Here is a 13025-nt window from a genome sequence, read left to right on the forward strand (position 1 = left end):
GAACAACGACACCACTTGGTATTATGATCCAGCCGGTACAGTGTGCTGTTTCCTTTGATTGCCGCCGGACCGCCGTTGAATTGGAACCAGTTACCTACTCCGTCCACCGAACCAGATTCACCATCATGCAGCAATACCCTTAACCTAATCTAACCTAACCTAACCTTTGTCAATTAACCAATCCCTCAACATACCAAACCTCCAAACATGTCACACCCCCCACGGCACTCCGCTATGCTGTCTATCAGCAACGGTGGGCCAAACCTTTCCGGCGCCAGCGACAAGCAGCAATCATCGCAGCCGATTCAGCAAATTGCCAATACCGGCTTGCGCGTCCCATCGAACCGGAAGACCATCTACGACAGGCATCTGAATCGCAGCCGCAATGCGGAACTCAGCCGGGCGAGTTTCGCCTTTCTTTTCGCGGAGATGGTAACATATGCTCAGAGGAGAGTAACGGGCATTCAGGATCTAGAGAAACGGTAGGTACCGTCGTGGTACTGAATTGACTGTTGAAGCCGGTCCCGTGCTGAACGGAGTTGCAGATTGAACGAACAAGGCTATCCCCTGGGGCTCCGTCTTCTCAATCTACTCTACTACCGGACAATATCTAGCTCGACTTCCTCGTCTCTGTCCAGCTCGTCGACCTCCGCTGCTCCTCCCAATAGACCCCTTCGCATACTCCCCCTCCTCCATCTCATCCACGGCCCCCTCTGGCGACTCCTTTTCAACCGCCCGGCGGATGCTCTCGAGCACTCGGTGTCCCCCGACACCCCCAATGAATATATGATTACGGATAATGACCCGCTCGTAAACACATACATCAGTGTACCTAAGGAAATGAGCATGCTCAACTGTGCAGCGTTTGTGGCCGGGATCATTGAGGGCGTCTGCGACGGGTGTGGCTTTGAGGCTAAGGTGACAGCTCATAACCAACCGACAGAGATGTGGCCTGGTCGGACGATCTTCCTAGTGCGTTTTGGGGAGAGCGTCATGGAACGGGAGAAGGTGTTGGAGAGAGCGGGCATCAAATAAACTCGCCGCAATACACGATTTGAATCAGGACAGTGATCCGTATGACTAATTGCTACTTCTGGCCGGCTACTGTGCATCAAACCGGGCGTCGGTTATGATAGAGGATGGCGAGGGTCATTGACACAACCGACTTTACTTGGTGTTAGGGTCTACTAATCGACGTTTGGAAAGGGACATACCCGGTGCGTCGAACTGCGGCGACGGCGTTTATGTTCATACAGGAAAATGGAGTTCTGAACAAGATGGTGTCATCCTGCTATACATGTGTCAAAGCAGATGCCCAATTGATCATTTGACCAAACTACGACAAGGGGGTTATCCGGTATAATTCATGTCACCCCCCGAGATGAGGACTCATTAAATACAGGAGGAAGGTAAAGATATTGGTTTCTCAATGCAAAGCGTCATAACCATAACCCGCCCATACTTTCAAGATACCCACAACGCCAATAGGAATAAAATGATTCTATTTGCACTTTTCTGTTGTTCCTTACGAATCACTTCTCATCCTTCTGCGCTTTTCGCGATCCTCGTATGGAGATGGGCTTCGTTTCCTGCGACTGCTTGTGTCAGGACGATGCCGATCTCTTGAACGGTCCCGACCTGGGCTTTCACGCCGTTCTCTTTGCTCACGTCGGTCCCGCCTGGGTGAGTATGATCTAGATCTTGATCTCCGTCTCTCGCGTACTGGACCGGCATTGGCTCCCGTAGGCCCCTTAGGACGGTCGTCTGGGCGATCTGGCAGAAATCGTTCATCTCTAATTCCGATGGGGGCATCACGACGGCGTCGATTGTCAAAGCCATCACCGAAGCGTCCTGTGTCTTCCGTTCTCAGGTCCTTGTATCGTGTCCGTCCCTTCTTTCCAAGTTTTGTCATATCTCGAATTTGCATGTATTCAGGTAGAACTTCACGTGAGACGTCGTCCTCAAACCTGGCACCCATGACGTTCCGTCGGTCCAGTCCTTCTTTCTCCAGGTCGTCACGGAAGAAGGCACCCTTGTGAAAGTAGCGTTGCATAAACCCGCCCTGCCCCCGAGTAGCTTCCTTCTCCTCTTGCTGTTTGGCAATATACTCGCGATCTTCGCGATCACGCTCCTCTGCTGTCAAGTTCCGGCGGCGCTCGACCTCTTCGCGCTCCTTCTCCGCAGCTTCAATGGCCTCACGCTCTCGCTTGATACGCTTAAGTTCACGGAGCTTCCACGCGGCGTATTCAGCCTCAGGATCTACCCCATCGTTATCATCAATACCACCTTCCTCAGCCGCCTCCAATTCATCATCATCCCACTGTTTATTCGCCGCGCTTCGCGCGATCGCATCCTTCTCCAACTGGTCGCGAACCAACATATCCGCCTTCTCCTGCCGCTGCGCCCTGCGAACATCCGAATCCGCCGCCGAATCCGCAACAGCCGTACTAGGCGCAGCCCCCACCCCATTCTGCGCCTGCCCACCGCGCTTATCCTTCTTAATAAACGTAGGCCGTAAAAGAACCCTCCTTGGCGCCTCATCCTCAGAACTACTCTCCTCATCTTCGGAAGTCTCCTCTTCCTCTTCCTCCTCACTCACCTCCTCCCCTAGCGCCTGAACCACCACTGGCGCAGCACCCCCCTTGTCGCCAGCAACACGGGGAACAGGTCTGCTCTCCTCTCCCTTCCCCTCATCCTCTCCCTCTTCATCCTCAGTAACAAACCCCTCCTCATCTTCTTCCTCCTCCTCTATCTGCGCATTCTTTACCCCCTTCTTAATTCCCCCCGCAGGAAACGAACTCGCCTTCGGCTGCGCCCGGTGTTGTCTCCGTTGTTCTAATCTGCGCCGCTGTTCTTGCTCTTGGATCTGCCTCCGTTCTTCCTCATCATCTTCCTCTTCCTCGGAGGACGAGGGCTCCTCTGCAATGGGTTTTCCAGGTCGGTAGCGGCTGGGTTTGAGGGGGTTCGCGGTCATACCGCGGTGTTGGGAGGGGAGGGGAGGCGGCATTGTGTTATCACGGAGTTCTGGTATAATATTATGAGTACTCGTAAAACTTGAATTGACATGGGATGAGCGAGTGTCGGTTATATTATTGCGATCATGGTAATCTTGCGCGGTGAGGTTGGAATAGAATTAAATGGGGGTATGATAATTAATGATGGGCGCCGCGGAAGTATCTGATTGACGTACTTTGTTTAAGCTTCGGTGGTGATTAAATGGGTTGTCACGTGAGGACGTGTTGTTGTGTGGGCGTGGTTGGCGTTTGGATGGAGTTTTACGGTAAGGAGTGGATCGGGTGATTGTTGGTAGTGGGTTAAGGGGTATTATTTGCGTAGATGAGGTGCTTATCTTATTTTTGTGTATTTGACTGGGGTACGTCCTTTTGCTATATGCTTTGAAGAGATGGTAGGACTTGATAACTTAGTACCCGCTGATGGATAATAATACTGATACGGAGGGCTAGATTGATCTACAGTGTGATTATGATCATTTGAATCGATGCTCTGAATGCAGACGAATGTCCAGGTGCAACGAAAGTAGGGAATTAAAGACAACTGATCTGAGGTAGTTTAGAGAGACCGCAGCCAGGCAACTTTGACCCTGAACAATGCAGGAATTCAGCCAGATCGACCTACTGACAGCAACATGGTATGCTATCACGCAGTAGACCTCTTGACGTTATAGCCCCATGAATGGCCTAATGCTAACTTGATTGGCTAGGGGTGTAAATAGGTAGTATGAAGAAAGCTGGTGGGGAGGCTCTATGACCACTTAATGGACAGTGGCCTACCAAATATCTGATAATATTACACTATGCCGACATGATGCCTCATGTGGCTGTCCTATAGTGTTTTTTGGCTTTATAATGATATTAATGTTAACGGGGAAGAGGATATGTTGAACCTGGGAATTGATGGAGGAATTGCTCTTCTGTCTATCTCCTAATCTTTCATTTATTCGCATGTGGTTCTATGTCAGCGATTGACTGAAATCTCTATTATAAGATAGACGCTAATAGAAGAGCCAGGAAGCAGGACTATTGTTCCTAGTTGGTATGCACTATAGAAAGGAACTAAACAAATATAGCCAGTTCCATTTGAAAAGATCACGAATATCAAAGCTCATGGTAATTATCTATTGTTGATGTGACCTTGAGAGAAAGTGTGTGGCAGAGAGCCTCTATATGGAACCTAAAAAACATACAACCAACAAAATAAGCTTATTTATCTATCTACTAACCCCACTCAACCTAAAAGAAAGCCGCAATCTCATCCCCATACAGCTTCAAAGTCTGCACCCTACCAAAACTTCCTTTGAATGTCTTCACGAAAGGCTTATTCTTTGGCGCAATGATAACCTTATCTGCAGAAAGCTTTACACAATCATGAAGCCGATTATTGACTTTATCAATATAGGCAGCAAACTAGAGATGAGCTCCTGTCGATTTTCCTCCCCTTCAGATGGAAGAAGCTCAACGATAAGAACAGGGGCCGGATGACCATGGCCACCGATCAAGGCGGACTTAACATGCGGATGTGCTTGTATTTCCGGCTCTAACAGTGAAGCGTGCAGCCCCTCACTATGGGAGGGGTAGATGTAGTCACTGTGCGGCCGATGATCTTCCAGAGGCCTTTGTGGACTGGGTATTCTTCCCAGAGATCGCTGGTTTCGAAGCGACCACGGTCCGTATACGCGTTGAAGAGCTGCATTGGGTTTGGGTTTGGGGTGATGGGTAAAGGCCAGCTCGTAGAGGTTGTGGACTCGGTGTTCGAATACTGCGCCTGCGGATTCGTAGATGGCAACTTATTCCCATGCGTCAGGGATGTTGTAGGGCTTGGTGGAGTAGACGGCAGACTCTGTGCTGTCAATAGTGGCGACTTACCGGACGTGGGACTCTAATAGCTCCCCTGATATAGCTGTAAGGGGGGCGTCTACCTAGTGGACATGGTTCAGCTGTTGGAGTGCCGCAAAACCAGCTGGTGTTTGGCAAAGCTCGTCGATTGTTCCCGGTGGTAGGAGGGCTCCTTCTAGTTGACCGAAATGGAGAATTTGGAAGACTACTTCTGCTGACCCAGGACCGGGATCGTGTCGACAAAGGTGGAAAACACGAGTGCCAGCATCATTCCCCCTTACCTAGAAATTGATTAATTATATTATCAGAAGATAGGGTGAGATAAGTGAATGAACAGGACTTACATGCGGTGGGGACACCGGTGAATGAATACCATTTTTGCCGGCATGGAGGTAATATAAGAGTCTTCAATGCCCGGAAGCGACATGGCGAGATCGGTGCCCGCCACCATGCTTTGAGTGTAGGTAATGGGCTTTGGATGACCTAGACAACCAGTCAACAAAGCGTTGAATGAATTAAGAAAACTACAGTAATGTACTAGTCGTTTCGGACGTGTGAAATACAAGCCAGGGATCATCCCTCCCTTCGTCCCAAGTCTTGCTGTAGACGTACGGAACAGCTTCGGCCTCTGCATGAACTCGTCGGTTTCAGGAACCTCGATAACCTGAACGTGTGGAACTTCTCGTAGGAGTGCATCGACTTGGCTTGCCATAGACGGCGGCCGCAGATAAATAGTGCAGTTCTTCTTTTCAAGGATCCGGAGCTGAGCCTCACCTGTCACAAGAGGGGATGGCAGTACCATCTATTATGCAGTTGCTATTAGCAAGTGTTTTTCTGGACCGAGCATGTTCAACTTCACATACCACTTCCTGAAGCTTAGCAGCCGCAAGAGCAAGGATGGCAAACCGAAAGTCCTTGGGTCCTGAATAAGCGATACATTGAAACGGCTCGGAAGTTTCTGGTGGATATTCACTCAGCCACCAAGCCGCATGATTAGCTAGCTGCATTGTTTAAATAATGAAAGCTGAGGTTCTTACATCCCTGCGACAGGTCTTCGTTATTGATGGGCACAGACACCTAAGTGCTTTCCGGTTCATCTCGTGCCTTTGCCTCAACTACCGAGATAAGAATTCGTTTACCATATTGGACACCAAGCCGGGGGGGCAGGTGGGACGAAGAATAATGGGTGAGGGGTTCATTTCCACTTCGTTCCCCTGATTTTACCCAAAGCTTAGCCTTGAGTGACACAATGAGCCGAGGAGCCCCGAAAGGAATCCCCACAGACATTGGAAGCCCCCCCAATTCTTCCTGGTGAGGTTAATGCTGGTACAACAATGCATCAGCTAAGCCACTACCAACAGACACCGAGGCCTATGACAAAGGCTAGGACTCTTTTTATCTGGAAGCTGTACGCTTCGAGGTGGGGTAAACAACCCACTGGTTTATGTGAAGAACAAATCGTCAACTAGGTGCGTCTATAATAAGTACATAGTCGTTAGAATATTAGGTATAGTTAGTAGTACTACTAAGCACTATGATAGTAGCAAGGGTAAGTGAGCGGCTATTGGTCACGTCGTTTACCAAGAAACGGCTAGCCTAATTTAGTTAATGAACGAGAATGAACTCCATGAATCACATGACCACGCGTCACGCGCCGATATCGATATCCTTGTGAACAGATAATACCATCAGATAAATAACAAGCCCATCCCAGACCTTCAACCCACCTTTTCCGCCCAGGATAACACCAATCCTGCTTACCACCTGCAACAACTCAATCCTGCACTAGCCAGCTAAAGAGAGAGCACGATACTCGACCTAAAATGTCCCTTCAAACACCCCGCGTCCTCCCCGCCCACCTCCACGCGTTCCACCCCTCCAACTCAAATCCCCACGTCACAAGCACTGTCCGCTTGCTGGGCACAGTAACAGCTCTCCGCGGCGATACGGCGACAATCACGTGTGGAAACAATGGGGATGTGGCGCTGATCCTGAAGCCGGATTCGCATTTGCAGATGGGGAAGTTGGTGGAGGTTGTTGGCAAGGTGACTGATGTTGAAGGGCAGGTGAGTTTCCCCCGATTGTACTCCAATTTGGCCTCTTGAGCGTATAAAATAGGGTGAGATGAAGTCACTAATACATCGGTATGTGTAGGGACTTGGTGTGAGGGTATTGGGAAGTTTTGATTGGGGCAATCCGGCCGATTGTGGTATGTTATCATCATCTTCTTTTTACTGCAAGGAGAATGCTACTGGGAGAGTGGAGAGGTAGAATGGAAATGTGGACTGTTGGCTGATGGTGAATTTGGACAGATTATAAGATCTATGAAAGCGTTGTCAATGCGACGCATCAGTACAAGTCGATGTTTTATGAGGCGGCCGAGTAATTGATTTTCTTTGGACCTTTTTCCTTCTTTTATTCTTTGATACCAGGATGCATCTGTTCGGGACACATTTCGTACGCATAGGAGCAGCACTCAAGAAAACTGGTGATGACCGGGTTGCGGCCAAATACGTAGTGACATTAAAAGGACTCTCAACATGCTTGCCTGCCATTGTGAATATTTTCGTACTACTAACTACTAGTCCTACCCATTATGGTGCAGTTCAGGTGATTACGATATAACATGGTTATATAACATACATTAGGCTAGTACATAGGGTTTACATCTACTCTGGACAACGGAAAAGTTGGCTTGTTCTTTCAGTTTCTTTTGTATATGCTATTGTTTCTTGTTGTAATGCAAGACGAGAAGACTCGTTCTAGTTTTGAGGTCGTAAGAATGCTAAGACTCCATGCAGAGTATTGCCTAATATAGGCGAATCATAACATGAACATGTAAAATGAGAAGAAAAGATAGGACCATCCCAAGACCAACGGTGTACCCTCAGTACAGGTTCCAATCCACCAACGCCGTCGCTTGAAAAAACATCAAGAAAAAAAAGGGGAAAAAAAAGAAAGTCTCGGATACTCATCACAAGAAATGGGTAAAACCGCAAAGATTAAATGAAACTCATGAAGCACTAGGTGTGTTGTGGTATGCTTGTTCTTTGTGGCTCGATCCCTCTATCGACTTGTTCTTGACGCTCACGGCCATTACATCGGTATCGAGGGCATCGGAGCTGAAGAACCCAGAGTCGAGAATATTCGAATCAAGATTGAAGATATCGAATTGAGATTTGTCCGAATTGGACAGGAGCGCATCGATGAGATTGCCGGAATCATCATCCGCGTTATTCTGCTCTTCCTCAGATCCATTGGGCGAGACATAGTCTGACGAAAGCCAGTCCGGCCAGTTGCTACTTGATGAACATTTGGATGGGTCAAAGCTGAACAAATCAGCGTTCGTCGCATCAGCCGCATCAGAAAAAATGTCCACGATCGCCTTGTCCATGCCACCAAATGCGTCCGCATTGAAGGCATCATTCGGAAGAGAAGGCAGGCCCGGAGAGTGAAGACGCGATTGCTTAGGCGTTTTACCCGGGCGTGGAGTTAACCCTGGGCCATTTTGAATATGTTGAAGACGTTTCGCGGTAAGCTTTGTGGGGGTTGTGTTGATGTCCTTCGGTTCTTTAGACGACGAAGGGGAGTTACACGGCAACGGAAGCGACTTTTCACCCATCATGCCCGTACGAGGATTCCGCCGCCTTGGTGTAGGGCTGGTCGGCAAGTCAATCTCAAAGGTCGGGTTTTCGAAGAGACCATCAAGGGCAGAAGCGCCATTCTCTTTGTCCTGAGATCGCTTGGCAGATTCATGAGTCACGCGAGGGCTACGCCGGGGGCTGTTCAAAATCGACTCGCCTAAAGCTTTCAAAGGCCCGCCCTCAGCCTGCGAGTTAGGGAACAAGACTCTCCTTACGGACTTGGGGGTAAGATTATTCTCACCCGCCGTGGCAGAATTGCGACTTTCAAGATTTCTAGCAGGACTAGACTGGATTGCCCGCCTGAGGGCCGCTATCGCATCATCCTCTTGCCAACGACTTCCCGTAGTGTCGGATGACTTTCGGGGCTCTAAGCTGGTTGCACGACGACGCTTAGATGGGGGTTCTTGGGCTTCATCCTCGTTCTCGTTTTCATTGCTGTTGCCCTCAGGAGGCGTAGTACCATCTTCTGCTGCCGGTGACGAGGCATCAGATGCGACAGGTGAGGAACCATCCGCTTTGGTCAACCCGGCTCTGCTCTGGCTCCTTGTTGAAGTCCCATTGGTTGAAAGGGGACCGCCTCCCCTGCGGTTCCTGGGGGGACGCTTCCTTTTGCCATTGGAAGACTTGTTCCATTTGTTCTCTGGTCGCATACATTTGAACTTGTGAAGCCAAAGACCGCATGCTTTTTTCTAACGTTAGTAACGAAAAGGCGCGTCAATATAGAAATTAGTAGCACTTACGGTTGCAAAGAAGGACTTGAGCAAAGTCGTTGTCAATGTCAGCAAGACTTTTCTTATAGATTTTGAATTTGATCACCTTGTCTTGACCATCCCGCTCCAGGGACTGCCAAAACAACATGCCCGAATCCTTCTTCATTTCCTCGGCTTCTTGTTCGTTGCCATTCATTTCCTTGGACCACGCCCTGCGCCAAGTAGGTGTTTCAATCGCACCACAATTCTCACAGTAAGGGGGAACCTGCCCATCACGAATAGCTTTATCAAGGCGCGCCTGGACCTGTCTTAATCGTCTTGCACCGGCACCGCTACGGACTTTGCCGTCTTCTGCTACCCGTTGTGGAGCAGGGGTTTCCGCGGCGGAAAAGTCACTCATCGGGCCAGCTGCCCAATTAGAATTTTGGCCTTGAGGCTGTGATGGCATGACGGGATCACTGGCTGGGATTGCGCTTATCAACTGCTCTATCTCACTCTGAGACATGGGAGCGGGAGCCAGAGGCTTGGGAGCCTGTCTAAAGCTTGCACGCGAAGACGGTCTGGAGCCCGCGTTGCTGGTTGGTGCGCGGGGATATACAGGTGCTGAGTCCTTTGTCGATTGTCCCTGTGACTCATCGCTGATAGGGGTGTTCTCATTTCGGACCTCCGGGTTCACGCGAGAGCCAACGGGGGAACTGGCATGGACCGCGAGACAATCTCCTGGCTTCTCACTGGTAGCATCGTTTGTCACGGGTCTTGTGTAATCTTCCAATGGCGTTCCAATGTCTTCATCTAGGAGTTCCTCCACGCCACCGCTCATAAATCCAGAATCTGGTTCGGTGACCATGGGCGGGAGAACTGGGCTAGAGCGGCCCGGGAAGTGGCAGTCCAATACGGGAGGCGAGGATGGCATGCTGAATGAAGGCTCAAAGAGACCCTGGTAGCGAGACTCCTCCGGGGATTGTGTGTTCAATTCGACGGGAGTCTGGTCATCGCTCGCGTTATACGGGGACTCATAGTTATTGCTCTGGACGGACGATTCACGAAGAAGGCTCGGAAGTGGGTGTGCCCGGCGAGGAAAGTCAGTGGTAGTAGAGATAGGCGTGGGTGGCCGAACGGGTTCTTCATGAGAGTTCTGAGCTGCAGCAATGGCAGGGTTGATTGGCGTAGGGCGATGAATACGAACAGAAGCAGCCGTGCTCGCTGCGACCCGCAAAGAGCTTGGCTGTCTCTCGATGTTGAAGTCAGACTTCCCAGGCCATTCTGCTCTGTACAGCTTGGCTCGTTTCCGAGGTTGCGGCTCTACGGACTCATCGCAACTACCGTAACCTGACTGAATGGATCCTCTGCGACTGGCATATCGACCTTGAGCAGCGTAGTCTGAACCACGCATTGAAGCACTAGAGGAAGGACGGATAATATCGCTTTGAGCACGATCTAAACGCGGTTGAGGCTGTGATTGTTGTTGCGTCTGTTGGGACAGCGGTTCCTGTTGGAAATGTGAGAGTTGGCCACCCGGGGTCGATACTCTGCTTCCTGGTGCCAACGCCGACTGCGCAGGTGATACAGATCGATATGAGCCATTTGCGGGAGCGGACGGGAGCTCTCTCGGTGTTGATCCTTCACTGAGTAACCGATGAAACCTCTCAATTCCGGTGTGATCCATGGGCGATGCCGTCCGTTCCGGCTGTTGGGTATGGGAAGGGGTCATCAGGCCTGGGTTTTGGCGCAAGAAATTGCTCCACGCTTGCGCATCGAACTCGTGAGGAATAATGTTGCTCAACTCCCGATACTTCCGCATGCTCTCAAGGTATTCGCTCTGCATCACCGTAGGAACGGGCACCAACCGCAACTTCACCTCCAGTGTCTCCTGAGCCCCCTTCGAAAATAGTCCTAGCACATTTTTGCACACACGACCAGTGACCATGGTTTCGGATTGATGGGCAGGGGCATTTGGCGTGGGAGAAGCTGAGGCGAGAACCCAGGATAACATTCCTTGCCCAACCAAAGGCGTTTCGTACTCGGAGTAGTCGTAGGCATAAACAGTGTAATCCTTTCCCAACTGAGCGACCAATTCTGGACTATGATACGGCAAAGAGAAATAAGCATCACATCAAAGGTTGAAGGGAAATCAACTAACCTAGCAGAGACAATGGCTTGAATGCATGTCTTCAACTCGATGACCCCAATTTGTGTCATCTCATCCAGGGCGGCGGTCTGAATCTCGAGAATATGAGGCCACCGGGCCAGGCAATTTGTCTTGCTGGCATCGTCAAATGTGTAAAGTACCTTCACTATTCAATTGGAACCCAATGATTAGTATGCGAGGTAGAATTAAGGAGTAGGGATGGGAAATCTCACGCCTCATAGGCCGGACGGAAATACCGTCCTGAGATTCCATGCCACCAGCTTGAGAGGAATAACCATAAGCAAGCTGGAGATCGAATGATCAAGTGAGAATATGTCAAAGAAATGTGAAGGTTGTTAAGAAAGCCGACCGTCGGGTGGATCGGTTTGGTAGCAAGATCAAAAACTTCGCCAGGTTTTTAGAGGTGCGTAGAGAACCGAAGCAAGGTACCAGCCAATCTATGTCACTCGCTTATCGACTAGTCAGGCCTATCAAATCGGGTATTGCGTCGACCGGGAGAATGCACCGGTATGTAGGCGATCAGGATAGCGGGGGTGGAATGATCTCTGGAATGCCGACGCGGGACAGAAGAAAGGGGTGAAGGAACATGCGGTGAGATTCCAGTAAAGAGAGGTGTGAGGAGATTCCAGGAAGGTTCGATACAGTCTTGGAAAGTATATGCGAGTCGAGAAGTAGGGGTGGGGAGTTGGTGGGAGGTTGGAGAAGAAAAAGAAACGACGCCTTGCATTTCACTCTCGAGAAGCTCAAGATCGCCGACATGGACCGTGTCGGACGCGACGTGACGCAGCCAATCGCGACGGGGGGGAAAGCTCTGTCGCAAACACGGCAAACACGCGCGGCACGTGATCGGGCGCAGGCGTTAGCGCCAAGATTCCGGAAAGACCCCAAGAACGACAAAGCTGATAGTCAAAGAAGACAGCCCGAGCAGACCACCAGCACCTTTTATACGGCCACCATGTCGACCGACCCGAAGATCCAGTACTTACCCCTCTTTTCCTTGAGATCATATGTCGTTGATGAGTCATTTACTCCCTTCGATGATGGCGTGACCTTTACCCCAAGTTGGTAAACTTGATGCTAACCAGTCCGTTCAATCCGACAGGGACCTGCTTAACAAGCCTAAGAGTGAGCTGACGTATGTTTATCCCATCCATCTCTGCCTACCTCTTATATCCATACAGGTCCCAATAGCATATATCTTCGGCATCTAACATATTTATGTCTAGTGAATATGAGGTCTCGCTCGTTGAGGAACATGAGCTCACCGCTGGCCCCCTCTCTCTGCTTCAAACCGCCACGCGCACGCACACTCAGGTCCTGATCGCTTGCCGTAGCAATCGCCGCCTGCTTGCTCGTGTGAAGGCGTTCGACCGCCACTGCAACATGGTGTTGGAGAACGTCAAGGAGATGTGGACCGAAAAGCCCAAGGGTGGTAAGGGCAAAGGTGTTAACAAAGATCGCTTCATCAGCAAGATGTGAGTGCTATGAAACTATCCTAGCTTTGGAAGCTTTGGAGGGGCCGTTATCTAATACGTCACTCTAGGTTCCTTCGTGGTGACTCGGTCATCCTTGTTCTGCTCAGTTGAATGGATGTTCATCCCCAACCACGTGACATGCGCGACATGTTTGGCTTTCTCTAACCAGTTATTGGAGTCGACAAAGACGGTCT

The 13025-nt window shown here is 50.1% G+C and overlaps 6 protein-coding genes across 6 annotated transcripts; 3 read left to right on the forward strand and 3 right to left on the reverse strand.

Annotated features, from left to right (window-relative positions):
• The first annotated feature begins 102 nt into the window (after nt 1-102).
• BDW43DRAFT_58009 (trafficking protein particle complex subunit 5) lies at nt 103-1280 on the forward strand. Its single transcript, XM_032050266.1, has 2 exons — nt 103-482; nt 546-1280. The coding sequence occupies exons 1-2, from the start codon at nt 208-210 to the stop codon at nt 1033-1035; spliced, it is 765 nt and encodes a 254-aa protein (XP_031901438.1). The 5' UTR covers nt 103-207; the 3' UTR covers nt 1036-1280.
• On the reverse strand, nt 1228-3355 carry BDW43DRAFT_58012 (microfibrillar-associated 1 family protein). Its single transcript, XM_032050267.1, has one exon. It carries the CDS (start codon nt 3005-3007, stop codon nt 1526-1528), a length of 1482 nt encoding a protein of 493 aa, XP_031901439.1. The 5' UTR covers nt 3008-3355; the 3' UTR covers nt 1228-1525.
• Nucleotides 3356-4554: 1199 nt separating this feature from the next.
• On the reverse strand, nt 4555-5860 carry BDW43DRAFT_310263 (putative AMP-binding enzyme; the record flags this gene model as incomplete). The annotated part of the gene is made up of 5 exons (XM_032046885.1): nt 4555-4857; nt 4946-5129; nt 5198-5336; nt 5466-5655; nt 5717-5860. 5 exons carry the CDS (start codon nt 5858-5860, stop codon nt 4555-4557), a joined length of 960 nt encoding a protein of 319 aa, XP_031901440.1.
• Nucleotides 5861-6569: 709 nt separating this feature from the next.
• Nucleotides 6570-7549, forward strand: BDW43DRAFT_273634 (putative ssDNA binding protein Ssb3). Its single transcript, XM_032041646.1, has 3 exons — nt 6570-6919; nt 7008-7062; nt 7166-7549. Exons 1-3 carry the CDS (start codon nt 6677-6679, stop codon nt 7237-7239), a joined length of 372 nt encoding a protein of 123 aa, XP_031901441.1. The 5' UTR covers nt 6570-6676; the 3' UTR covers nt 7240-7549.
• Nucleotides 7550-12294, reverse strand: BDW43DRAFT_273638 (putative GATA transcription factor (Ams2)). Its single transcript, XM_032041647.1, has 4 exons — nt 11569-12294; nt 11348-11501; nt 9238-11288; nt 7550-9179 (listed from the first exon to the last, which is right to left on the reverse strand). The coding sequence occupies exons 1-4, from the start codon at nt 11606-11608 to the stop codon at nt 7867-7869; spliced, it is 3558 nt and encodes a 1185-aa protein (XP_031901442.1). The 5' UTR covers nt 11609-12294; the 3' UTR covers nt 7550-7866.
• Nucleotides 12295-12311: 17 nt separating this feature from the next.
• BDW43DRAFT_299637 (mRNA splicing protein SMD2) lies at nt 12312-12942 on the forward strand (the record flags this gene model as incomplete). The annotated part of the gene is made up of 4 exons (XM_032044758.1): nt 12312-12334; nt 12459-12491; nt 12583-12831; nt 12900-12942. 4 exons carry the CDS (start codon nt 12312-12314, stop codon nt 12940-12942), a joined length of 348 nt encoding a protein of 115 aa, XP_031901443.1.
• Nucleotides 12943-13025: the final 83 nt, after the last annotated feature.

The sequence above is a fragment of the Aspergillus alliaceus genome (genome assembly GCF_009176365.1).
Source record: "Aspergillus alliaceus strain CBS 536.65 unplaced genomic scaffold BDW43scaffold_16, whole genome shotgun sequence".
Classification (NCBI taxonomy): Eukaryota; Fungi; Ascomycota; class Eurotiomycetes; order Eurotiales; family Aspergillaceae; genus Aspergillus; species Aspergillus alliaceus.